The following is a 25,506-nucleotide window of genomic DNA, read 5'->3' on the forward strand; positions in this document are numbered from 1 at the left end:
ACTGCAGTGGCTTTTCTTGTTACAGAGCATGGGCTCTAGTCGAGTGGGCTTCAGCAGTTGTGGCTTGTGGGCTCTAGAGCGCAGGCTCAGTAGCTGTGACACACGGGCTTAGCTGCTCCGTGACATGTGCAATCTTCCAGAGCCAGGGATCAAACCTGTGTCCCCTGCACTGGCAGGCGGATTCTTAACCACTGTGCCACCAGGGAAGTCCCCAATTGAATCTTTAATGTAATCTGGGGACTTGGCAAAACAACAACAAAAATTATGCTCAAATAATAGCTACTGAATATGAATTTTAGGCCAGGGAGTCAGAAGTGCAACAAAGCAGTCCTTTCACCATCCTTTAGCAATAACATGAGTGCAGTATGGTATACAAGTCCACTGCTCTCCTTTGCCCCTCATTTCTTGCTTAAGTTGGGGGCTCTGGGCTCCAGCTCCCACCTCTGGGTTCCTGAGACAGCCTTCTCATGTGACTGGCCAAGATTTGTCAATTTGAGCAAATCAAAATTATTACTGGTAAACAAAACTATAATGTAATTTATATGTAAATCATTAGCAATTTTGATACAGTACTTATTTCTTAAAAAAATTAATGCTTGCAGTTTCTTTTTTTTCAAAGATTTTAGTCTTCTGTTGTTTTATTTTTATTTATTTCTTAAATTTTATGTATTTTTGGCCGCCTTGGGTCTTCATTACTGCCTGTGGGCTTTCTCTAGTTGTGGCAAGCTGGGGCTACTCTTCGTTGCAGTACTCAGGCTTTTTATTATGGTGGCCTCTCTTGTGCAGCACAGGCTTCAGCAGTTGTGGCTCTCAGGCTCTAGAGCACAGGCTCAGTAGTTGTGGTGCATGGGCTTAGTTGCTCCGCAGCATATGGCATCTTCCCAGACCAGGGCTCGAACCTGTGTCCCCTGCATTGGTTAAGTGGATTCTTAACCACTGTGCCACCAGGGAAGTCCAATGCTTGCAGTTTCATTTTCACTTCCTTTTGAATGTATATATGCATGAATTTATTGATTTAAGTCCTACTCTGCAAAGCATGTGAGTTGGCTTTATTTTTTTTCACCAATTTAAGGTAAAAACATAAAAGAGTTTTTTGCCCCTCATGTACAATTTTCTCACCTCCCCCCCCTTAAGAGTAAAGTGAATTAAAAGCCTAGAACAAGAGTCAACAGCTCTTGACACTCCTAACAGGTTATGTAGGTCACAGCATGTGGCCCACTTGTGGCAGCCACCATCCCTGACTCAAGTTACTCCAACACCTGGATTGCCTGTGCCACCACAACAGAAGTAGTCAGAGCCATTAGCAATATTTGCTGTAAGAAAAAACAACTTTTTAATCCAAGAAATGTTCAAATTCCACTGGAATGCTATCTCTACACACAAGAATGAGCTGTTTGAGTAACAACAGGGCTCTTATTTAGAGCTATTCCCAATGCTTACGGATTCAGAGCTAGAGCTGGCAAGCATGGTATGGTATGAAATCTCACCGCCATGTGGATGGGCAGGGTAACCCAGGGCACTGTCTCTCTGGAGTAGGCAGATGCACACTGTCAAACACACAAAAGTTCAAAGGGCCTTCATAACTAGCATCTGAGCATCTTGATCATTTTTGCAAAGTATTTTTGGGTAGAACCAGTCTCCATTTATGTATACTATTTCATTTTAAAGCTGCAATGAACATTCATCAAAGTTTGGCAAATTCATTTTTTCTTCCTTTCCTTACAACCCAAGATTAAAGGTATAATTCATTCTCTGGGTGAACAATTTTATGGAGATATTACTTTTTATAAAATGTAGGCTATATATAGGTACAATCATTTTCTGAATTTCACTTGAAATGAAGAAACAAGAGAAATTTGGAAGTAAAGGAACAGAAATTATTTTAAATGGATGAGAAACTAGTATTATTTTATGGTTTATTACTCTATAGCATAGTTTTCCTAAGATTTACTTTTAGGTTATTAGATAAGTTCTAAGAATACCATCTAAATGAAATACATAAAATAGTGAATTCAACTATTTATGGAATGAGCTGAAGAATTAATTTGCATTTATCAAAATCTGATTAATTTGCCTTTTCAAGCCAAAGACAGAAAAAAGTTCCTGAAAATTTAGAAGGTACTTATGGTAGACTGCTAAATGTCCTAATTCATTCTTCTCCAGTAATTGAACTTAACTAGTCACATGGCCACTCAGGTACAGAATACATTTCCTGGCTTCCCTTTTGTAGCAAGTTATGACCATGTAACTTGTTTTCTCTAATTAAATGTGAATAAAAGTGATGTGTGTATCTTCCTCATCACTTGCTCAGTAACCTCTTCCCCTCCTTTTCACACTCCTTGCTTTGGGCTAAGACTCAAAGTGGTGACTCTGCTTTGACAATACCTAAAGTGGTAGAGGAAGAACTAAATGAAACAGGAATCCTGATCTCTGAATTACCATAAGGTATGAGAGAAAATTCCAAGGTAGTTAAGCCACTGTATTTTGGGATCTATGTTATAATAACCTAGCTTACATTATTAACAACAATAAAACTCACCACCATGGGTAACAAAGAAAGAATATTTAAGCATTTTAAGCAAGAACCAAGATAACCAGCTTGAAGTCTATCATACCAAATTTTTAACTATTTTATTTTATTTTAATTTAATTTAATTTAATTTTATTTTATTTTATTTTATTTATCTTATTTTATCTTGGTTCCCCAACCAGGGACTGAACTCGGGCCCCAGGATTGAAAAGTGCTGAGTCCTAACCACTGGACTGCCAGGAAATTCCCTAACTTAAAATAACTAATAACAAGTTATTTTAAGTTTCACATTGAACTCTAGATAGCTTCCAACCATAGGACACACTGAAAATTATATGCACAATGATCAGAAGATATCCTTCACTTTTAACATTACATTTAATACTAGTAAAGGGAAATTATGACACAACTGACTGAGGGGGAGATCAGACCTATTATTAAGGGTCCTTCCTTTCTAAGAAACCTCTTACATATGTAATACTATACTAAATGTCATACAGATCTTTCCTCTAGAAGAAGTTGTAACTCAAAACATTCTATAAACATTTAGTCTCCAGCTGAGTAAACAGTACACAGTTACTTGAAAGTATATTCAAGTATCACCACGTATGTTTGTGTATCAGCGAAAACAGAAATGTGGAGGGGGGGGGAAATCCCAAAACAAAAAACTTCTTTTCAATTTGGGTTAAGATGTGGGATTCTGAATTTTAGGACTATCAGAAGACTGTCCTTTTCCTTATTTTTTTTTCACTTTATACAATATTTTCTCTGAGTAATCTTGTCCATTTCTATATACTGTACTGTTGACTCCCAAACCTATTGTCTCCAGGGCCCAAACCTAAGCTCCAGAGCTGTAAACCCACACGACTCATTCCACACCTATGCTATGAATCCCACATGCTTGCCTCTTCAAGACCTTGCTCCAAGGACTTCCCTGATGGCACAGTGGTTAAGAACTCACCTGCCAATGCTGGGGACACGGGTTCAATCCCTGCTCCAGGAAGATCCCACATGCCATGCCATGGAGCAACTAAGCTCATGTGCCACAACTATTGAGCCCGTGTGCCGCAACTACTGAAGCCTACGCACCTAGAACCCGTGCTCCACAACAAGAGAAGCCACTGCAATGAGGAGCCCGCACACCACAATGAAGAGTAGTCCCTGCTCGCCACAACTAGAGAAAGCCTGTGTGCAGCAATGAAGACCCAATGCAGCCAATAAATAAATAAATTTATAAATTTATTTTTTTTTAAAAAAAGACCTTGCTCCATCAAGTTTCTTCACTCTTCCATCTCTTTAATCAATCTACCCACCCATCCTCTCCTCCTGGATTTTTCTCATCATTGCTTAAATATGGTTACATCTATCTCAAACAAGCAAGCAAGCAAACAAGTAAAAACCCAAGACCCCACATGGCCCTCTATATCTAATTTTTTCATTCACTGTTTAACGTCTTAAAAAAGTTATCTACGCTGCCTGCTGTTCCTCTGTTCTTACCTCTTGTTCATTCCTTGATTCCTCATCTATTGTTCCCTTCACTCCAAAGAAACACTTCTTACCAAGATCACCAGTGACCAACTTGTTGCTTCATACACGGGAAGGGAAATGGGGTAAACACTGGAAAAAATAAGCTTTAATTTTGGTTCAGCTGTGATGTGACTAGGGCAACTTAATCTTTCTTCAACTGATTTTCTCAACTATAATACAAGGAAATTCATTTAAATCCTTCTGTTTATAACTCTCCTGAGAGCTTTATAGATATGTAGAAATTTAGTTGTCAATGATGTGAGACCAGGGTAGGCAGGCCCAGCTTCTGCGAGAAGCCAGGGTTTTGGTGCCTTGTCTGATCAGGAAGATTTAGTATCCTAAATACAAAGATTTGGGCAGTAGACATGATTTCTAAGTCTCTTCCAAATCCAAATTCATTAAAATGAAATTCAAATGGCATTTTGAGAACTACAGTCTATATGTTTATAATTATTTATTTATTTGGTTGCTCTGGGTCTTAGTTGCAGCAGGCAGGCTCCTTAGTTGCAGCTTGCCGGCTCCTTAGTTGCAGCATGCGTGTGGGATCTAGTTTCCTGACCAGGGACTGAACACAGGCCCCCTGCGTTGGGAGCTTGGAGTCAACCTCTGCACCACTAGGGAAGTCCCTATATGTTTATAATTTCTATCACAGACTTTCTCATGTGGCTTTGAGAGTCTTTGAAGGAGTTATGTGAGGGAGAGGGAGTGCTATGGCTGCTTGCTGAGGTAGAGAGGCCGGAGGTCCAGCCCCTCCCTCACAAGCACTGACTCCTTCCAAATGCAGCCCCAGATGAACTATCAGGGTGCAAACATGGGCCTAAAGGGCAAGCTCAAGGGTAAATGATCCAGGCTTCCTTGGGCAAATGGCTAACATTTCCTGCTTCATTTTCATTCCACACTGCCTCACATCAAAACTTAGAGCACTTGACCAGAACTGAGCAGGCTTATACACCCGATCAGCAACCAAATTTACTCAGCAGCCAAGCCATGGAATTCAAAGCCTCCCTCTGCTTTCGTTTAATAAATCCAATCAAGTCCTTGCCTTTTATTCAAATCCAGACTAAAATTATAAGTACAAGTATGAGAGCCTGAGTGTGGTTAAATTTAAAAAGTAGAGTCTTACAGTCAACGTTTAGCTCCAAAGATAGTGAGTGTATAGCCCTACCAAAAAGATGCCCTGTATACCCCCTCCTCTGCAGCACATGCAAATCCGGCCACTGCATGCAAATATCAGACTTGGGCACAAAAACAATGACACATTTCAATCAACACTCACCCTCTAGATTCTCCAGAAAGGAGGTGGACATGAGAGCTCACTGTGGTTAGGCCATTTCTCTGCTGAACCTGATGGCTGGTGTTCCAAGTCAGACATAAACTGGTCTGTGTCAAAGAAGACAACATCACTACTGAATGGAACAAACCAGAGGGTAACAATCTACTACATGCCCAGCTTGTTTTTTTCTATAATCAAGAGGAATTTAGTTGTCCTTTAGCTGTCAATCACTGCATAAAATCACTCCCCACATTTTATTAGATAATATAAATACTGGAATCCAGAGAGTTTAGGTAACGATTATTTATTTTCTAAATTTAAAAGGGCAGTAATTTTTAAAAGTTACTGATGGTTTTCAGTGATTGTAAAGGATAGATTTAGTTTCAAATAAACTAGTTTTTATTAGATTAGATCTATTAGTAGTTCCCAAATACCTGTCTGTGGCTACATCAGAGTTATCTGGGCACTTAATAAAAAAATAAACTCCTGGGCTCTACTTCAGAGCACAGAATCAAAATGTCTAAGGGTAGGAGCCCAGAACACTATACGTATAGGTAAATTTGTGGGTCATGGAGGAATATTTTTTAAATTGAAGTTCACATCCATTAGCAGGTTATGAAATCAATTCAACAAGTTGAAATCAGTATTTTAAAAAAAATAGTACAAAATAGAAGACAGGCTACTAAGAATTGGCTTGTGAGACTTTCATGTTAGTTGTATATATTTTGTTTGTTTGTTACATAATGGATCATGCTATAAAACTTATTTCTTATTTTCAGAAGCTGTCAAAACTATTTGAAAGTCATTGTACTCAACAAGAGTCACTGTTATCAGTTTTGTGATAATGGTTGTGTGACACACTCAGATGCCCAGTTAAAGAGTCCAAAACACAATGTGGCAAAGCCTCCTCCTTTGACCTATAAGGAATTATTTTGGGCCTTTGCTCTATGAATTCAAATAAAAGAACTTAACCTTTTATTAGATTCCAGAAGAATGCTTATTTTATCTTGGAAGAGAAGAAACTGTAGTCTCTGTGAACTAATTAATACCTTCCTTTCAGTCAGATAAAAGAGGGAAAACAAAGGAGCAGCCAATCTGTGCAAAATACAGCCTCACTAAAGAGGTTAAAACAAAACAAAACATAAAAACCAGAAATTCTTTGTGTTTAGGCAAAATTTTTCTGCCTTAAGCTTTTTTATTACTAAATTTGAGATCACTCACCTAACTTTCAGGGGTGACTTAAGGATTACAGTGTGTATGAAGTATTTTAAAGACTCCAGATGTATTTTCAAAAAGTCTCCCTTCTGAGGTTGCCCAATCTTCACAACTGAATCCTTCAAAACAGACTCTAAAGTGTAGAACATGTGATTCCAGGTAAATCAGCACATAAATTAGAAGACAGAAGCCCAAAAGACACTAGGGCCTTTGTGAATTGGCTGATAGAGTGGTAATTTCAGATTGTGCTTATGGAAACTTGCAGTCCTCGAGACATTTTTTCAATTCCTTGAAACACTATTTGTTGACAGTTCCAAAAAATACCTGGTTTATCTCTTCTTATCACAAAAACTTTGACCAGACATTTAAAGAATTAACACTAATCCTTAAACTCTTCCAAAAGATTAAAGACAAGGGAACACTTCCTCTCTCATTCTAGAGCCAGCATTACCCTGGTATCAAGGCCAGACAAAGGCTACTAGAAAAGAAAACTACAGAATATCCCCTGTGAGTATAGATGTAAAAATCCTTAACAAAAGTACTAGCAAACTGAGTTCTGCAGCATACTAAAAGGGTTATACATCATGACCAAGTGAGATTTATTCCCAAAATGCAAGAATAGTCCAGCAAACAAAAATCAGTTGAATGTAATATAGTATATATTACTAGAATGAATGGAAAAAAACCCTATATGATCATCTCAATTAATGCAGAAGTATCTGACAAATTTCAACACTCTTTCAAGATACCCAATAACACCCAATAAACTAGGAATAGAAGGAAAATTCCTTAACATGATAAAGGCCATATATGAAAAATCCATAGATAACATCATTCTCAATGGTTAAAGACTGAAGGCTTTCCCCCTAAGAGCAAGAACACTACAAGGATGTTCACTTTTGCCACTTCTATTCAACACAGTACTGGAAGTTCTAGCCAGAGAGATTAGGCTAAAGAAATAAAAGGTTTCTGAATTAGAAAGAAAGAGGTAGGGACTTCCCTGGTGGTGCAGCAGTTAAGAATCCACCTGCCACTGCAGGGGACATGGGTTTGATCCCTGGTCTGGGAAGATCCCATGTGCCCGGGAGCAACTAAGCCTGTGCACCACAACTACTGAGCCCATGCGCTGCAACTACTGAGCCCATGCGCTGCAACTACTGAAGTCTGTGCACCTAGAGCCCGCACTCCACAACAAGAGAAGCCACCACAATGAGAAGCCTGCGCACCACAACGAAGAGTAGCCCCTGCTCACCACGAGAGAAAGCCCACACATAGCAACGAAGACCCAACACAGCCAATAATTAATTAATTAATTAAAAAAAAAGGAAGAGGTAGAATGACCTCTGTACACAAATGACACAGAAATCTAATACACAGAAAGCTCTGAAGAACCACCATACAAAAAAATGTTAGCACTAATAAATTAAGTCAGCAGTTACAGAATACAAAATCAACACACAAAATTTAGTTGTATTCTATACACTTTCAATGAGCAATCTAAAAAGGAAATTTATAAATCAATTCCATTTACAATAGCATCAAAAAGAATAAAATACTTAGAAATTAATCAAGGGGGTATAAGATTTGTACACTGAAAGCTACACATCATTGAAGGAAATGGAAGATTTAAATAAATGGGAAAATATCCCATGCTCAAGACTTAATATTGTTAAGATGATAATACTAACTAAAGCAATGTACAGATTCAATGCAATCCCTATCAAAATCCCAACAGTGCTTTTGCAGAAACAGAAAAACCCATCCTGAAATTCATATGGAATCTCCAAGGACCCTGAAGAGGCAAAACAGTCTTGAAAAAGAACAAAGATGGAAGACACGTCCTGATTTCAAAACTTACTATGAAACTATAGTAATCAAAATAGTGTAATACTGGCATAAAGACAGACATACAAACCAAAGGAATAAAATAGCCCAGAAACAGTGCTCGCTTCAGCAGCACATATACTAAAATTAGAACCATACAGAGAAGATTAGCGTGGTTGCTGTGCAAGTATGACACACAAATTTATGAAGCATTCCATATTTTTAAAGAATCCAGAAAGAGTGGATATATGTAAAACTGATTCACTTTTCTGTACAGCAGAAACTAACACAACATTGTAAGTCAAGTATACTCCAATAAAAGTAATAAAAGTAATACTCCAAAAAAAAAAAAAAGCCTAGAAACAAACCATGATAACATACAGTCGATTTTCACATTCAAACAAGGGTTCTATTGGACATACACATGCGAAAGAATGGAAGCTGGACTCATCTCTCACACCCTATACATAGTTAACTCAAAATGGATCAAAGACCTAAACATAAGAGGTAAAATTATAAAACTCTCAGAAGAAGAAAACATAGTGCAAATCTTCATGACCTTGGATTGGGCAATGATTTCTTAAGTATGACACTAAAAGCACAGGCAATAAAAGAAAAAAAATAGACAAAGTGGACTTCATCAAAATTAGAAACATCAAAGGATCCTATCAAGAGAGTGAAAAGACAACGCACAGAAAGGAAGAAAATATATGCAAATAACTTATCTGACAAGGATTTAATATTCAAAATATATAAACAACCCCTACAACTCAACCAAAACACCAAACTGAACCAAAAAAAATGGGCAAAAGATTTGACTAGACATTTCTCCAGAAAAAATAAACAGATGACCAATAAGCTCATGAAAAGATACCCAACATCATTACTCATTAGGGAAATGCAAATTAAAACCACAATGACACCACTTTACACCCATTTAGGATGGATTTTTTTTTTTTAATAAAAAAAATGTGTTGGCAAAGATGTGGAGACACTGGAACCCTCATGCACTGTAAATGTAAAATGGTGCAGCCATTGTGGGAAAAATACTAGTCTGGCAGTTCCTCAAAAAGCTGAACAAAGATTTCCATATGATCCAGCAATTCCACTCCGAGAATACCCAATAGAATTGAAAACAGAGACTCAGATACCTATACTCCAATATGCATAGCATCATTATTCACAACAGCCAAAAAGTGGAAACAAACCAAATGTCTTTCAACAGATGAATGGACAAAAGATGGCATATACATACAAAGGAATATTATTCAGCCAAAAATAAAAAAGGAATGAAATTCTGATATATGCTTACAACAAGGCTTTACCTTGGAAACATTACACTAAGTGAAATAAGCCATACACAAAAGGACAAATGTTGTATTCCACTTATACGAGGTATCTTGAGTAGGGAAAGCTGCAGAAGCAGAAAGCAGAGTAAAGGTTACCACAGGCTGGGCTGTGGGGAGAGAATGGGGAGTTACTGCTTAATGTGTACAGTGTTGTTGTTTAGGGTGACAAAAAAGTTCTTGAAATAGACAGTGGTGATGGCTACACACTACTGTGAATGTACTTAATGTCACTGAACCATACACTTAAAATGGTTACAATGGTAAATTTTGTTATGTATTTTTACTGAATTTTAAAAATTTCAAAAACAAACTGTAGGTTTTGCATGGGAGAACATTGTATGAAATGACTGAATGAGGTTTTCACAGCTCTAACCATTAACTCAAAGCAACACCTGGAGGACTTTTGTAAATCCCTCTTAAAATTTATAAATCTGGGATACAGAATCTGTTCCTTTTATGTCAAAGTTTTGAAAAATTAAATATTTACAAATTATGAAATATGCCCGTGGGAAGATGAGCAGAATCTCCCCACTCGCCCAAGCTGCCTCCCCATTTGAGCAAGCTGCTTACCTTAGCCACCTTATCAATACATAGGCTTTTCTGGTTTATACAAACAAGGCAATGACCTGGTGGGTATAAGAAAAGAAAGGCTTTGGAATTGTAGTGCCATCACTTACTGGACTGGGGACCTAAGGGAAGTTGTTTAACCCTTGTGAATCTGTTTACTTATTTACTTGTGAATCTGTTTACTTATTTATTCAGTCTCCTGAAATGTAAGTGTCGGCACTCTGCAACATTTTCTAGAAATACGATTATCACCTAAATTGATCAAAGCAGGACAATTAAACTATCAGTTAATGACCTCATCTAGTCTTGTGGCTTTAACTACCTCCTACATGCCAACAACTCCCAAATTTATATCTTCAGTCTATAACTCACTTTCAAACTCTAGACTCATTTATCCAACTGATTACTTTACATCGCTACTTGAATGTTCAACAGATACCATAAACGTAACACATCCAAAACTGAACACCAGATCTTTCTCCAAAACCTGTTCCATCCATAGCCTTCCCCATCCTAGCTGATGGCAACTCCATCTTTTCAGTTGCTCAGGCAAAACCCCATTGGTGTCAATCTTAACTTCTTTCTCTCACACCTTACATGAAATCTGTCAAGAAATGCTATTGGCTCTACCTTTAAAATACATAAAAAATCAGTCCATCTCTTAGCCCAAACCATCACTTCTGGCCCAGATTACTACAACAGCATCTTAACTGGTCTCCCTGTTTCTGCCCTTGCCTCTCTACAGTTTTTTCTCTACCCAGCAGCCAGAGTGACCCTGTTAAAACCTATATCAGATCATGACTCATCTGTTCAAAACCCTACATACAAAGGCATACAAGACCCTACAAACAAAGGCCTACAAGACCCTATATAAGAGTTCCTAAAGTGTGATCAGGGACATGTGGGGTTCCCTGAGAACTTTTAAGGGAGTCTTTGAGGTCAAAACTATTCTTATAACAATACTAAGGGTTTGGTTTTTTTTTTGCCTTTTCATTATCATTCTCTCCTGAGTTTACAGTAGAGTTTTCCACTTGAAAACATTACACTGTATGTGATGATGTCACTGCTGTGAAGGGTGATGGAACGTGTCTGTGTATTCTTGTTTTTAAAAGCGCTCAGTTTTGGGGCTTCCCTGGTGGTGCAGTGGTTAAGAATCCACCTGCCAATGCAGGGGACACAGGTCCAATCCCTGGTCCGAGAAGATCCCACATGCCGAGGAGCAACTAAGCCCATGTGCCAAAACTACTGAGCCTACACTCTAGAGACCATGAGCCACAACTATTGAGCCTACGTACCATAACTACTGAAGCCCGCGTGCCTAGAGCCCGTGCTCTGCAACAAAAGAAGCCACCGCAATGACAAACCCACTCGCCACAATGAACAGTAGCCCCTACTTGCCACAACTAGAGGAAGCCTGCACACAGCAATGAAGACCCAACGCAGCCAATAAATAAATAAATAAATTTATTTTTAAAAAAGTTCTCCGTTTTAACTTTTAAAATACAAATAAATACTGATATCTACAAACCACCTAAATAAAAGTTCTTAGGGATCTTCAATAATTTTTAAGATTATAAAGAAGTCCTGAGAAAAAGAATCTCAAGCAAGTAGTGCTGGGAAAGTTGGATGGCTGCATATAAATCAATGAAGTTAGAACACAACCTCACACCATACACAAAAATAAACTCAGAATGGCTTAAAGACGTAAACATAAGCCATGATAACATAAAACTCCTAGAAGAGAGCACAGGCAAAACATTCTCTGACATAAATCATACCAATGTTTTCTTTGGTCAGTCTCCCAAGGCAATAAAAATAAAAACAAAAATAAACAAATGGGACCTAATCAAACTTACAAGCTTTTGCACAGCAAAGGAAACCATAAAAAACAAAACAAAACAAAACAAAAACTGAAAAGACAACTTATGGAATGGGAGAAAATATTTGCAAATGATGAGACAGACAAGGGCTTAATCTCCAAAATATACAAACAGCTCATACAACTCAACAACAAAAAAACAGATAACCCAATCGAAAAACGGGCAGAAGACCTTAATAGACTTTCTCCAAAGAAGACATACAGATGGCCAACTGGCACATGAAAAGATGATGAACATCGCTAACTATTAGCGAAATGCAAATCAAAACTACAATGAGGTACCTCACATCTGTCAGAATGGCCATCATTAAAAAGTCTACAAATAACCAATGCTGGAAAGGGTATGGAGAAAAGGGAACCCTCCTACACTGCTGGTGGGAATGTAAGTTAGAGAAATTAATGTCATCAATGTAAATTAATAAATTTATAAATTTGATATTTGCAATAGTTAATTGTGCAAAATAAATCAATATTACATTGTAAAAAGCACTGACAACATTATAAGTAAGATGAAAACAAGACTATCTATTGTTTTACACAAACTACCAGATTTTTGATGCAAGGGAAAAGATTCAAAATTTAAACTTCCTATTGTGAGAAGGTCCAGAGATAGATCCAAATATATAGGGAAATTAAGTATAAGATAAAAGTTGCCATTTCAAATCAAGTGGGAAAAACATGGATTATTGAATAAACAATTTTCCGACAGCTGAGTGGCCACCTGAAAAATTAAAACTGGATCCATTCCTTATACAATCCACCAAAGTAAATTCCTGATAGATCAAAGATTTACAAAATCATAAAAGTAAGAGAAGTTATGGGAGACAAAAGATTCATAAGTTATATAAGTATTAAAAAAATTCACAGCAAAAACCATGATATGCTGGGGAAAAATTTGTAACAAAGCTCAATAAGCTAATAAACTTACTTAGCATATAAAGGATTTTTACATTCTATAAATAAATAAGAAAAGGCTCAACAATCTAATAGTAAGAAAGTATCTACATAGGTCATGGATTTGTGACAAAGATTTTCTCTTAAGCAGATGAAAAGGTACACAAACTTATTTCTAAGTGAAATGCAAATTAAAATTATACTGAGAAGCTAACTTCCACCTATCCCACTAGAAAATAAGACACTTGATAACAGAATGTGTTGGTAAAGATTTGAGGAAAATAGGCACTCTCTTACAATACCAGTGGCGAGGTAAACTGATACAACCTTTATAAAGGACAATTTGGCAATCTTTTTTAAAATACTGGTCTAGCAATTTCACTTCTAAGAATTTATCATATATACACACATACACAGATGTCTATAAAAAGGTGGGAAATGACACTTGTAAAAAAAGTTATTCACTGTACTTGTTAAACAGAGAAAGGTACAGCTATATAACGGCATATTTGATAGAATATTTTATGGAATATTCTATTAAAAGATCTTCCAGGGAAGTTCTTAAATGTTACAGCATAGAAAACTTTCAAAGATTCAATATATGGAAATAGTTGAAAATGTAGAACAGTACACATAGTATGCTAGTAAAAGTAACGTCTGACTTTTTCAAAAACTAAGGATTGCCATAAGAAACCCACATAAAATTAAATTTAAAAACTCCCATTCTAAACAAAATCATCTACAGATGCTTTTAAATATACAATATGATTATTAGGGACTTAATTTGTTCCACATTCTTGTAGATGTAAAACTAGACTGCCTGAAACCACCATGCTCAACCCTACCTTATCTTTTACCAGAACTTAGTTTCACATTTTTCCTCCTGCCCAGACAGATAGGCTAATGGAAGGCTTTAGAAATGTAAAAAAAGAAAAAAAAGTCCTATCTTCAAACAGAAAAGAGCTGTTTGAGTATATTTATCTAAGTTCTATCAAAAGCTAAGATCCTTGGCAAGAGGTAACCTTGTAATGCAAAGCCAGAGAATTGCCACCAAACCACAAAAGCTGAACTGGTGAGCGTAAAATTATTTCTCTCTCATTTAAAATATTTTTGTCCCTGTGAATGATTCATTTCCAAAAGAACTTAGAAACAGAATATGAATTTTAAAATAGAATACAAAGACACTGGTTTTGTATCTTACACATGACAGACATCAGAAAGTTACTACGCTTACTGTGTTTATAGAGGTGCGATCATACAAATTAATCAACTATAGTTATTTCAGAAACCACTAAACACATGTAAGACAATCTAAATTTCAGACAGACCTGGATTCAAATGCCAGTCCCAGTGTTTGTGGTCATATAACGCTGGCAAAGTGCTTAAGCTCTCTGAGCCACATCTCTAAAAATAAGGCTAATAATTCACTTTTTACAGATTGTTGGGAAGAACTAATGAGCTACTAGCAAAGTGCCTACCACAGTGTTCAAAAAAGAAGTTTTATTATCTAGAAACAGTAACCATAATTCATTAGTTATTTTTAAATACTTTTTGAAGCAAACTTATTTTTAAGACTTCTGATATGCTGGCTGTTTAGTGGTAACTTCTCTTGAATTTTTCCCAGTTTATGTATAAATTTTAGTGTCAAGTTGATTCAAGGAAAAATTTTTGTTCATATGCAGTATAACTAATTTGTGCCCATGTGAGAGACACAGATACACCTGCTATGAGAAATAAAAGATCTTAAATGCTTGTGCTTGCTTCACTGGGTCTGAAAATTAAATTTTCTTATTATATGTCCACGAGTAGTTGTATCTAAGGTCCTGAATCTCCATCATGATCCATTCTGCATGAGCCATGATCCAAAGCCTACATTGGTATTATTTGTGGGACCTTTTTGCCTCTGGAATTATCCATCATAAATGTGTTTGAGGCTGGATGGTATGCCAGAAGAGTATTCATGAGTTACCCAGAGTTCTAGTTAAAACAGAAAGTTCAGTATAATTTACCTCTCTCCACTACTGACCCCTAAGTGATTCAACACCTCATCTGTGACCCATTCTCATCATTGGCTATGCATGGCTTTCTTTTGTTTTATTTATTTAAATACAATAAACACCAGTAAAAAGAGTATCCAACAGGTGGGCTAGAACATTGACAATAATATTTACCGTTCTGCTCCTCCATATCAGCCTCCTGATTGCCCCATCCAAGTTAATCACCTGAATCTTGTGTTTATCATTCCCTTGCAACTTGAAAGCAGGTTCATCTACTTGTCACCTATATAGAATTGTAGCAGCTGAGGTCACGTCTAGAGTCCCTGTTTACAGTCAAATTAGCAATTGCCCTACATTCAGGATCAGCATGTTACCGCACAGAGCCTGCAAGTGGCAGTGTCAATTTTCACCACAGCAGCAGGTCAGGCTATAATTAACATGTACCCTCTTCTCTGCTGAAGAGCTGCAGCTGCAGCTCTGTTAGTTTGTGAACAAAGGAGGACAAGAGGGAATTGAGGGACTCTAATGGAAAGTTCTCACTGGATTCAGCTCAATCACAAATTAAATGGGCCTGTATTTAAAAGTCTAAGACAGTCTAGTTTAACAATACTATAGTCCTAATTAAAATGCTTAAAACACAGCTATGACAATTTCTAAATTTTTGTACTGTTTTAATGTATATCACTTGGTCCAAATCTGGGACATACACACTATAATGCACGTAAGTGTTTAGGGAAAATTACAGTTCCAGGCACACAAACTTTAACATCTGAGTAAAAACTCATTGATAATTTTATAGATGTAGCACATGCTTTCCAAGCAGGGGCAATGGTTACATCTAGATAGCAAAGAAAAAAGAAAGTAGCAAAAGAGTTTTAAACAATACTCTAACTGGTTGAGTAAGTATGTATTACAGCCTTCCAAGGGGACTGCTTGAAAGAGAACATCAATTGAAAGGTCAGTATTCTGCTGCTGCTATTACCCCAAGGAATAACCACCCTGAGGAGACAGCCACATTACTCTGAAAGAGAAATGCTTCTAAAACTCTTCTGAGCTTGGAAGAGAGAGGCCAAAATCACCTCAATGAAACTGAACAAGGATAACTGCAAAGTTTAGTTTTGGGTTCCAAAAATAATATAAGTAAAAATCCATGGTGGCGGGGTAGGGGGTGGGGATACAGAACAGATGTGATTTAGTTATGACTAATGACTAGTACTTACGACTCACTAAATTAACAGCAAGATGGAGCTAAGAAAATCCCATGACCTAACACCAAACTGATAAATAAAGTCTTCTAAACAAGGAAGGTGACGGTCCCAATCCACTCTGAGTTGGCTAGTATTCCCTTCTGGATATGCCACTATGAAAAGGAACTAAACACCAGGGTTCAAGCAGAAGGGAACTACCATGTTAGTCAGGCTGAGGGAGGGATGAAATTGCTAGAGTGTTTTTAAGACTTGGGAAAGAGATCAAGATTTCACACATGTGAAGGATTATTACAGAAGAATGATTAGATGTGTTCTGCACGGTTCCAGAGGCATCAGAGCCCACATAAAACAAGGGCAGCTGGAACTTAAAAGGCCCTGGGATGTTCCAAAAAAGCTGGAGAGGAAGAGATGGACAGGGATATAATGTCACTAGGGATACCAGAGTATAAATTCCAGTGTGAAAGAGGAAGATGGAGTAGAGAGCCTTCAAAACATCATCTATACTGAGAATCTAGAATTTTAAGATTGCCCTGGCCCCTCTCACAAACCAAGGCTCTGCTGAGAAAACAGCATTTTCCTTCATCTATTCTGCTTGCTCTACATCCACAGTCTCAAACCACAGACTGATGAGAAACATAATTGCAGATATTGAAAAAACTCCTAGAGTACGGAATCAGGAGCCAGGAGACTTGGGTTTTAGTCTTTGCTATTAAGTCAGTGTTACCCTGGATGAATACATTAATCTCTGTAAAACTCAGATTCTTTATCTATAAAATGAGGGAGCTGTATTATTTTCAATTCTGTAAGTCTTGAATTTCTGAGCCGAGGTGCACTAATATCTTCTCTATTAAATGTCATTGAACTGATTGCCATATATATATTACTAATAAGGAAAAAATATCAAATTGTACACTTTAAATATATGCAGTTTACTGTATGTCAATTATATCTCAATAAAAGATCTTAAAAAAATAAAAAATAAATGTCACTGAATTTATAATAAAAAATTAAGGTGTCAATGTTCCCATTTCGAAAAGTAACAGTCAAGTAATACTTGAGTGATTCTTGACAGAGTCCATCTTAATTAAAAATTTCAAAAATAAGATATTTTATTTGTTTTAATCTTAATTTAATAAAAAAGGGTAAATAAATATAAAACAAATAAGATTAATGAAAGTTGTTAGGATTAGATAAGTATATTTAATAGTATAATACAAATTTTTAAAAAATTACTTGTGTCCTCTAGTTGTAGAGTGGAAATTACTTTGTACTTAGTGCTTAGCACAATATAGAAAAGTTAAAATAAAACCTGAGCTCAAGCTAAGTGCAAAGTTCGCTTTAAGTACTTCTAATCTTTTTTCACATGTTCTATGGCTTACTTTTAAAGCTTACCAGAAAGGGGCCATTCAAGTACTACGGAGTTCAAGGCCTATGAAATATGTTATTGTTGTTTTTTTAATGAACTTGTATTAAAACTCTGCAGAGCTGTAGGATTTTCTAAGCATCTAGAAGTTTACCTTCAAAGGCAAATTCAAACAACATAATCAATGAGCCATATGGCAAATATCAAAAATTCATTTGATATTTGATAGTATCAAAATGTAAATTGCAAAAATTGTACATTCAACAATACAAGATGCCCAGGAGTATATTTTAGTCCTCTCACACTTTCTTTAATTACTGCTAGCATCACTGAGCTTCTCTTTTTCTTTTTAAAGTTTGTTTTTTGTTTTTATTTTTTGGCTGCACCACGCAACATGCAGGATCCTAGTTCCCTGACTAGGGATTGAACCCACGCCCCCTGCATTGGAAGCACAGAGTCTTAACCACTGGACTGCCAGGGAAGTCCCACCACTGAGCTTGTATCAAGTCTCCTAATAGGTGGCAATGAGGGAATTCCGTAGCCAGTCCTTGTCCTCTGTGGGGAACTTTGCTTAATTGTGAATGGAACAAAAATGAAATTGCTTTTATACATTGCCCTCACAGACCTCATTTTTCCAGATTCTCTGTTTCTGCAACACATTTTCACATATTCAAAAGATGAAATAAATAAAAATTTCATAAAACCTTTCTAAAAGTTCCAATTTGCTCTCCCCCCACCCCCAAAAAAAATCACTCAATCTGTGGTAAATTAGAAAGAGCAGGTTCCAGTTTTGGTCTCTTTTTAGAAAAAAAAGTCTTCATTTGGAAAGAAAATGAGCTGGAATACCTTATGAGACCTGCTTAATAAATCCTGTGTCTTCAGTGCCATCACTGAAGTGGTAGGTTATCACACTCCAGGTCTCACCCTCTGTTTCAGGGATTAAAATTCTAATCACAAACCATGAAAGCAATACAAGTGTGACAGATCAGATGCAGTTGTGAACATATATATTCATGCACACGCATTCCTGGAGAATGTTCCACTATTCTCTAGGAATTAAAAAAAGCTTCGGGGATCCCTTTAGCACTGAGTTCTAAGCACCATGGCCTGCTGTTGCTGAGGGGCAGCTGTCGTGCTGCAAGAAAAAGACTAGACTGAAAAGATCTAATTCCAGTCTCAGCTTTGCTACTTACCAGTTATATGACCTTCAGAAAGTCTAATTTTCTAAATATAGCTATGTAGAGGTTTAGTAAGAGTTAAATAAGATAACAATGCTATGCGAATTGTAGGTTTTGCTTTAGTTTACAGCTATACCTTCTGTTTACACACAAATGACCTGGCATATCCCCTTGTGGCTTTGAAAGCCATCCTCTACTATGCCATCTGCCCTCCAGCCACAGAAAATCATGCTTTCCCAGACACAGCTCTATGTTTCTGCTTCTGTTGTCTGATTTTCCCTTTGATTCTCATTTACTGATACTACACTTGACCTCAGCCAAAAGGCTAAGTAGTGACTGATCCTCATTTAGTGACATGAGGATCCTCCAGGACTGGCTTAAATGTCATCTCCTCAAGGAAGCCTCTCTGAAATGAGTCCTTCTTACAGCACCTTTCACATCTCTTTGCTGATCTCCTAATGTGCTTCTTTTATATCCTGGTTGTAAGTGACTAAGACCTACTGCATCATTGTATCCTCATGTACTGATCTGACAGTAAAGCCCTGGTGCCAGGTAGGAGGTAGGGGTGGGAGTTCCCACATTTTAACATTTTATTTACCTTCCTTTTCCCTTATGTTTGGAATCTGGAATTTAGGTAGTAACTAAGTAGTAAATAGCCTCTCCAGATGTATAAAGGAGATGGCTGACTTAGAGCTATTTTTCTATAGATTAATACAGAATCAGAGAGAGAACTAAAATTCTATATCCGTGTTTCAAATTTGTCATATTGGACAACAGTTACAGGTAGCTTTCACTATTTAGACAAAATTTCACTACCATATAAATGACAAAGCCAAGAATAAACTCTAAAATTATTACCTGAAAATCCTATCTTGGGGGAATTTTCAATTATTAAAATAATTAATTTGCAGTTTGCTGTCCAATTTATTTCATAAAAACAGAGGTCTACATACCAACTTGTTACATTTATATAAACAGCCTCTTTCTATCATGGTGCCAACAGCTGTACCAGCAGCAGCAAACCAGTCTGGTCTTGTACCATCACCACTATCTGACTCAGCAAGCTGGCAGGGCCACAGAGAAGCAGGTTCTTTACTTCTGTGAGCCTCCTCAAGGACAGGAACTCTATCCTAATACATTTCTAGTATTCCTAGCATTTAACTCTGTGCCTTGCAAAGGGATGGCATTCTGCAATGTTTACTGAATTAACACCTCTGAATTTCATTCTCTAGACACTGTGACCTTACTATATGTTCTGGAAGAAAAAATGCACAATAAAAGCTCGTATCTTCAGTTTCATCACAAATAGGTGGTGGGTTATTACTCAAGGTCCACCCTTTGCAACAGATGTCAGTGGTAAAACAGACTTGAAAGCATATATGTTCATGTCTACCTTCAGTCATATATTAACATAGTTCTAGTAACAATAACTTTTAAAAAAACCCAATCATATGCCAATAAACAATCCATGGTAATGTTCTCATGACTCTCAGAGAAGGAAATTCCTGGATCTTCACTGTTTCAAAAACATAAAGATGAACTTACCATCATCTAAAGTGATGTCCTGCAGACCAATTGTAGAAAAGTTAGGTTCCTGCTCTTCAGGCTCAGGTTTAATGTTCACGGTTGCCTCATCAGGTGGAAATGAAGCTGGATCACACAAATTGTGACATAATAAGGATGAAGGCGCAGAAAGACCTCCCTGGCCTGTACTTTGTGCTTGAGTTGAGTGCTGTCCAGAATGCATTCTTGTGGCTAGAGACGGTGATGAGGCAGTTCCTGAGCTAGGAGACTGATAAGGCATAGGCTGTAGCTGAGGAGATGGTGGCCCAGAAAGTGGTGAACTGGCCAGGGGATGAGAGGCTGCTGGGGAAGCTGTTGTAGCAGTCCCTGAATGTGAAGGACCATACGTAATGGGTTGTAACTGAGGGGAAGGCTGACCTGTGACCTGATCAGCCACTGGAGAAGAAAGAGATCTTTGTCCTGTGTTTGAACAATGGTATCCCATTGACTGCAGATGAGGCAGGGTCTGCACAGAATGAGGTGTGTGGGCTAAGAGATGTCCTGTTGAGCCTGAATTTGAAGAATGAAAAGGTATGGATGATGGTGGTTGACAGCCAAGATTTATTAAATTAGGAAGAGCTGCATCCTGCTGAAACAAAACTGGATCAAATTCTTGACTAGAGGCAGCATTAATAGGAAGACAAGTCGGTCCATTGAATACAACATTAGTTTGCATAGGCTGATAGGAAGACACCACAGGAGGTGTTGGTGTGACTTGAAAAGGCTGGTGCACGACTGAAGAAGGTATCATATGCTGTTCTTTACCAGCACTCTCATCCCTACACTGCAACTGTGGCAGATGGGATGAGGTTACCATGGATGCATATGTTTGCTGGATGGGACAAACCAAGCTTCTCTGCGCAGACAGTACACTGTCATGTAGGTGTCCTGTATCTGAAGGAGGCCTCTGGGTCTGGGCAGGATGAGGCAATGATGGAACTGAAGACAAATCAATCTCTTCTCTGTGTTCTTGCTTCATCAAAACTGAAAAGAAAGCGATTAATGCAAATGTTATTACATAATACATAAAATAGTGCTCGCTTCGGCAGCACATATACATAATATATAAAATAATTATGAAAGGCCTTCATTTTAGGCTACACAACTGTAGCACACACACAAGCCAGGGGCTGAAAACTCAAATGCCTTCAAGGAAGGCAGATAATATAAAATATGTGAAGTCAGTAAATATAAGACAACAGGGAATGGTTAAAAAAAAGAAAAGAAAAAAAAACAATACTGCATAGAACTCTATGAAGTGATGTTGGAAAGAGCTCTAAGATGCGTTAAGTAAAAAAAAGTGAACTGCAGAACGTGTGTATGTCACAATTCACATAAAATATTGTGTGTATACACACATATGCATATACACATGTACACATGTTTTTGCTTATATATGTGTGGATATCTCTGGAAAGATGCACAAAAAACTGATAACTGTTGGGTTTACTGCTGGGAAGGGAAACTAGGTGAAGAAGGGATAGGAGCATGAGGAAGATTTACTTTTTACTGTATAAGTTTTGGGGCCTTTTGAATGTTTTTTACCACATATGTATATATTACCTATTTAAAAATAAATAATTTTTTTAAAACCCCAAGATTTTATGAGGTAGGGATTATTATTATACCTGCCTTACAGGTGAATATACTGAAGAGGAGATTAAAGACACTAAGAGCTCACAGTCGATAAGTGGTATCATAAGGACTTGAACACAGGTTTTTCTGCCTCCAAAGTCCACCCTTTTAATCACTGCAGTATACTGTATTACCAAGGGAGATTCTACTTCACCATTCCATCAAGCAAGCAGAGGTTACAAATACCAATCATCATCCTTTGTGACATAAAAAGAAGTAGCAGATCCATGATTTAGGATGAGTCTACTTGATGAAAGGACTGCTCAAAGTAGGAATCAATACATTTTCCTTATTTTATTTGATATGCATATCAAAACACAAAAGAACCATCAGTTAATTTATTGTGTGTCAAAACAACTGATGTCATTGTTTCTCTCGGCAAGCACTTCAGTTCATTTTTCTAAAAATTATCTACTTTAGCCTCCTATTGAAGTGCTATAATTCATTTAAAAATAATTTTCCTAAATGCACACCTCACTGTTCCTTCCAAGTCTGTACTACTAATTAACATAATTAAAATTTTCATGATCTTCACAAAATATAAGAACTTCATTTTATGTCAAAGGAAAATAACAATGAGACCCAAAGCAAGGTCAAATCTCATCTGACCATTTATCAAACCTTTGCCAAGTACAAGTGTCTTCACATAACCATGGTCTAAATCTGAGAAAATGAAGGTAATAATTAAGATAGCCCTGACAGGGACATCCTAGGTGGCGCAGTGCTTAAGAAGCTGCCTGCCAATGCAGGGGACACGGGTTCAATCCCTGCTCCAGGAAGATCCCACATGCCGCAGAGCAGCTAAGCTCCTGTGCCACAACTATTGAGCCTGTGCTCTAGAGCCCATGAGCCACAACCATTGAGCCCATGTGCCACAACTACTGAAGCCCACACGCCTAGAGCCTGTGCTCCAAAACAAAAGAAGCCACCAAAATGAGGAGCCCTCGCACCACAATGAAGAGTAGTCCCAGCTCGCTGCAATTAGAGAAAGCCCGTGTGCAGCAATGAAGACCCAACACAGCCAATAAATCAATTAATTAATTAAAAAAAAAAAGATAGCCCTGATGGTATATTTTACCATAGAAGACAATAACAGATAATCAACAAAGTGCTTGTTTGGCATGCATTTGAGTTCTACACTTTTCTCTGGCTTCCTAGAAGAACAGGATGGGTTTATCCGCTTCAGCCTCTAAATCTGGCTAAAACTGGTGAGCCCACCTCTAACAATGAGACAACAACCCTAAGGACCGAAAGAAAGGTATATCACCAATATTCTTGTTGCTTCTGCCACAATGCTCATGTTCTTGACCCAAGCCTCCATCCAGTTTCTGATTCTTGTTCTGGTATTTCAAGTATGGTTCACTATGTCTACTGGCTCCTGACCTCTCCAATGTCTTTTCCTTTTTTTTTTTTTCTCCCCGTCTTTTTTTTTCTTTTATGTATTGCGGTGCTCCTATATTGGGTGCATATATATTTATAATTATCTCTTCTTCTTGGATTGATCTCTTGATCTTTATATAGTGTCCTTTCTTGTCTCTTGTAACATTTTTTATTTTAAAGTCTATTTTACTTGATATGGGTATTGCTACTCCAGCTTTTTTTTTTTTAAGTATGATTTGTTTTATTGAGGTGAAATTCACATAACTGAAATTCACGTAATATAAATTCACCATTTTAACCAGAGTGTACAATTGGGTGGCATGTAGTAGTATATTCACAGAGTTGTACAACCCTCACCTCTATTTCTAAAATATTTTCATAATCCCAAAAGTATTCTCTGCACCCACTAAACAGTCACTCATTTCTTCTTTCCTTCAGCCCTGGCAACCAATTATTGGTTTTCTGCCTCTATGGAATTGCCATCTTGCATATTTCGTGTAAATAGAATCATACAATATGTGACCTGATAGTCTAGCTTCTTTCAGCTAATGCAATGTTTCGGAGGTTATTTCATGTTGTATCATGTGTCAACATCTCATTCCTTTTTTTTTTTAATTTTATTTTTTATTTTTTTAAAATTTTTTATTTTTTACAATAAACTGCATATATTTAGAGTGTACAATTTGGTATCTCAATCTCCCAATTCATTCTCCCCCCAACCCTCCCCGCTTTCCCCACTTGGTGTCCATATGTTTGTTCTCTACATCTGTGTCTCTATTTCTGCCTTGCAAACTGGTTGATTTGTACCATTTTTCTATAGTCCACATATATGTGTTAATATATGACATTTGTTTTTCTCTTTCTGACTCACTTCACTCTGTATGACAGTCTCTAGGTCCATCCATGTCTCTACAAATGTCTCAAGTTTCATTGCTTTTTACAACTGAGTAATCTTCCATTGTATATATGTGCCACATCTTCTTTATCCATTCATCTGTTGATGGACATTTAGGTTGCTTCCATGTCCTGGCTATTGTAAATAGTGCTGCAATGAACATTGGAGTGCATGTGTCTTTTTGAATGATGGTGTTCTCTGGGTATATGTCCAGCAGTGGGATTGCTGGGTCATTTGGTAGTTCTATTTTTAGTTTTGCAAGGAACCTCCATACTGTTCTCCATAGTGGCTGTATCAGTTTACATTCCCACCAGCAGTGCAAGAGCGTTCCCTTTTCTCCACACCCTCTCCAGCACTTACTGTTTGTCAATTTTCTGATGATGCCCATTCTAACCGGTATGAGGTGATACCTCATTGTAGTTTTGATTTGCATTTCTCTAATAATTAGTGATGTTGAGCAGCTTTTCATGTGCCTCTTGGCCATCTGTATGTCGTCTTTGGAGAAATGCCTATTTAGGTCTTCTGCCCATTTTTTGATTGGGTTGTTTTTTTTTTGATATTGAGCAGGATAAACTGTTTACATATTTTGGAGATTAATCCTTTGTCTATTGATTCGTTTGCATATATTTTTTCCCATTCTGAGGGTTGTCTTTTCATCTTGCCTATACTTTCCTTTGCTGTGCAGAAGCTTTGAAGTTTCATTAGGTCCCACTTATTTTTGTTTTTATTTCCATTACTCTAGGGGGTGGATCAAAAAAGATCTTGCTGTTATTTATGTCGAAGAGTGTTCTTCCTATGTTTTCCTCTAGGAGTTTTATAGTGTCTGGCCTTACATTGAGCTTTTAATCCATTTTGAGTTTATTTTTGTGTATGGTGCTAGGGAGTGTTCTAATTTCATTCTTCTACATGTAGCTGTCCAGTTTTCCCAGCAACACTTAGTGATGAGGCTGCCTTTGCTCCATTGTACATCCTTGCCTCCTTTGTCATAGATTAGTTGACCGTAGTTTATCTCTGGGCTTTCTATTCTGTTCCATTGATCTATATTTCTGTTTTTGTGCCAGTACCATACTGTCTTGATCACTATGGCCTTGTAGTATAGCCTGAAGTCAGGAAGCCTGATTTCCCCAACTCCGTCTTTCCTTCTCAAGACTGCTTTGGCTATTCAGGGTCTTTTGTGTTTCCATACAAATCGTAAGATTTCTTGTTCTAGTTCTGTGAAAACTGCCAGT

The 25,506-nt window shown here is 37.4% G+C and overlaps 1 protein-coding gene and 1 non-coding gene across 7 annotated transcripts in view; one reads left to right on the forward strand and one right to left on the reverse strand.

Moving 5' to 3' along the window:
* Positions 1-25,506, reverse strand: part of NFATC3 (nuclear factor of activated T cells 3) — a 126,271-nt gene that overhangs the window by 13,101 nt on the left and 87,664 nt on the right. For 2 of the 6 annotated variants that reach the window (XM_057710779.1, XM_057710778.1), the window contains exons 9-10: positions 20,350-21,351; positions 5,334-5,437 (exon numbers count right to left, since the gene is read on the reverse strand). In XM_057710779.1, the coding sequence (XP_057566762.1) occupies positions 5,337-5,437; positions 20,350-21,351 (1,103 nt within the window). In that variant the 3' untranslated portion in view covers positions 5,334-5,336. The other 4 variants (XM_057710775.1, XM_057710780.1, XM_057710777.1 and 1 more) reach the window with 3 other exon arrangements.
* Positions 8,487-8,593, forward strand: LOC130839449 (U6 spliceosomal RNA). Its single transcript, XR_009049846.1, has one exon. It is a non-coding gene; the product is annotated as a U6 spliceosomal RNA (small nuclear RNA).

The sequence above is a fragment of the Hippopotamus amphibius genome, chromosome 16, assembly GCF_030028045.1.
Source record: "Hippopotamus amphibius kiboko isolate mHipAmp2 chromosome 16, mHipAmp2.hap2, whole genome shotgun sequence".
NCBI classification, from domain to species: Eukaryota; Metazoa; Chordata; class Mammalia; order Artiodactyla; family Hippopotamidae; genus Hippopotamus; species Hippopotamus amphibius.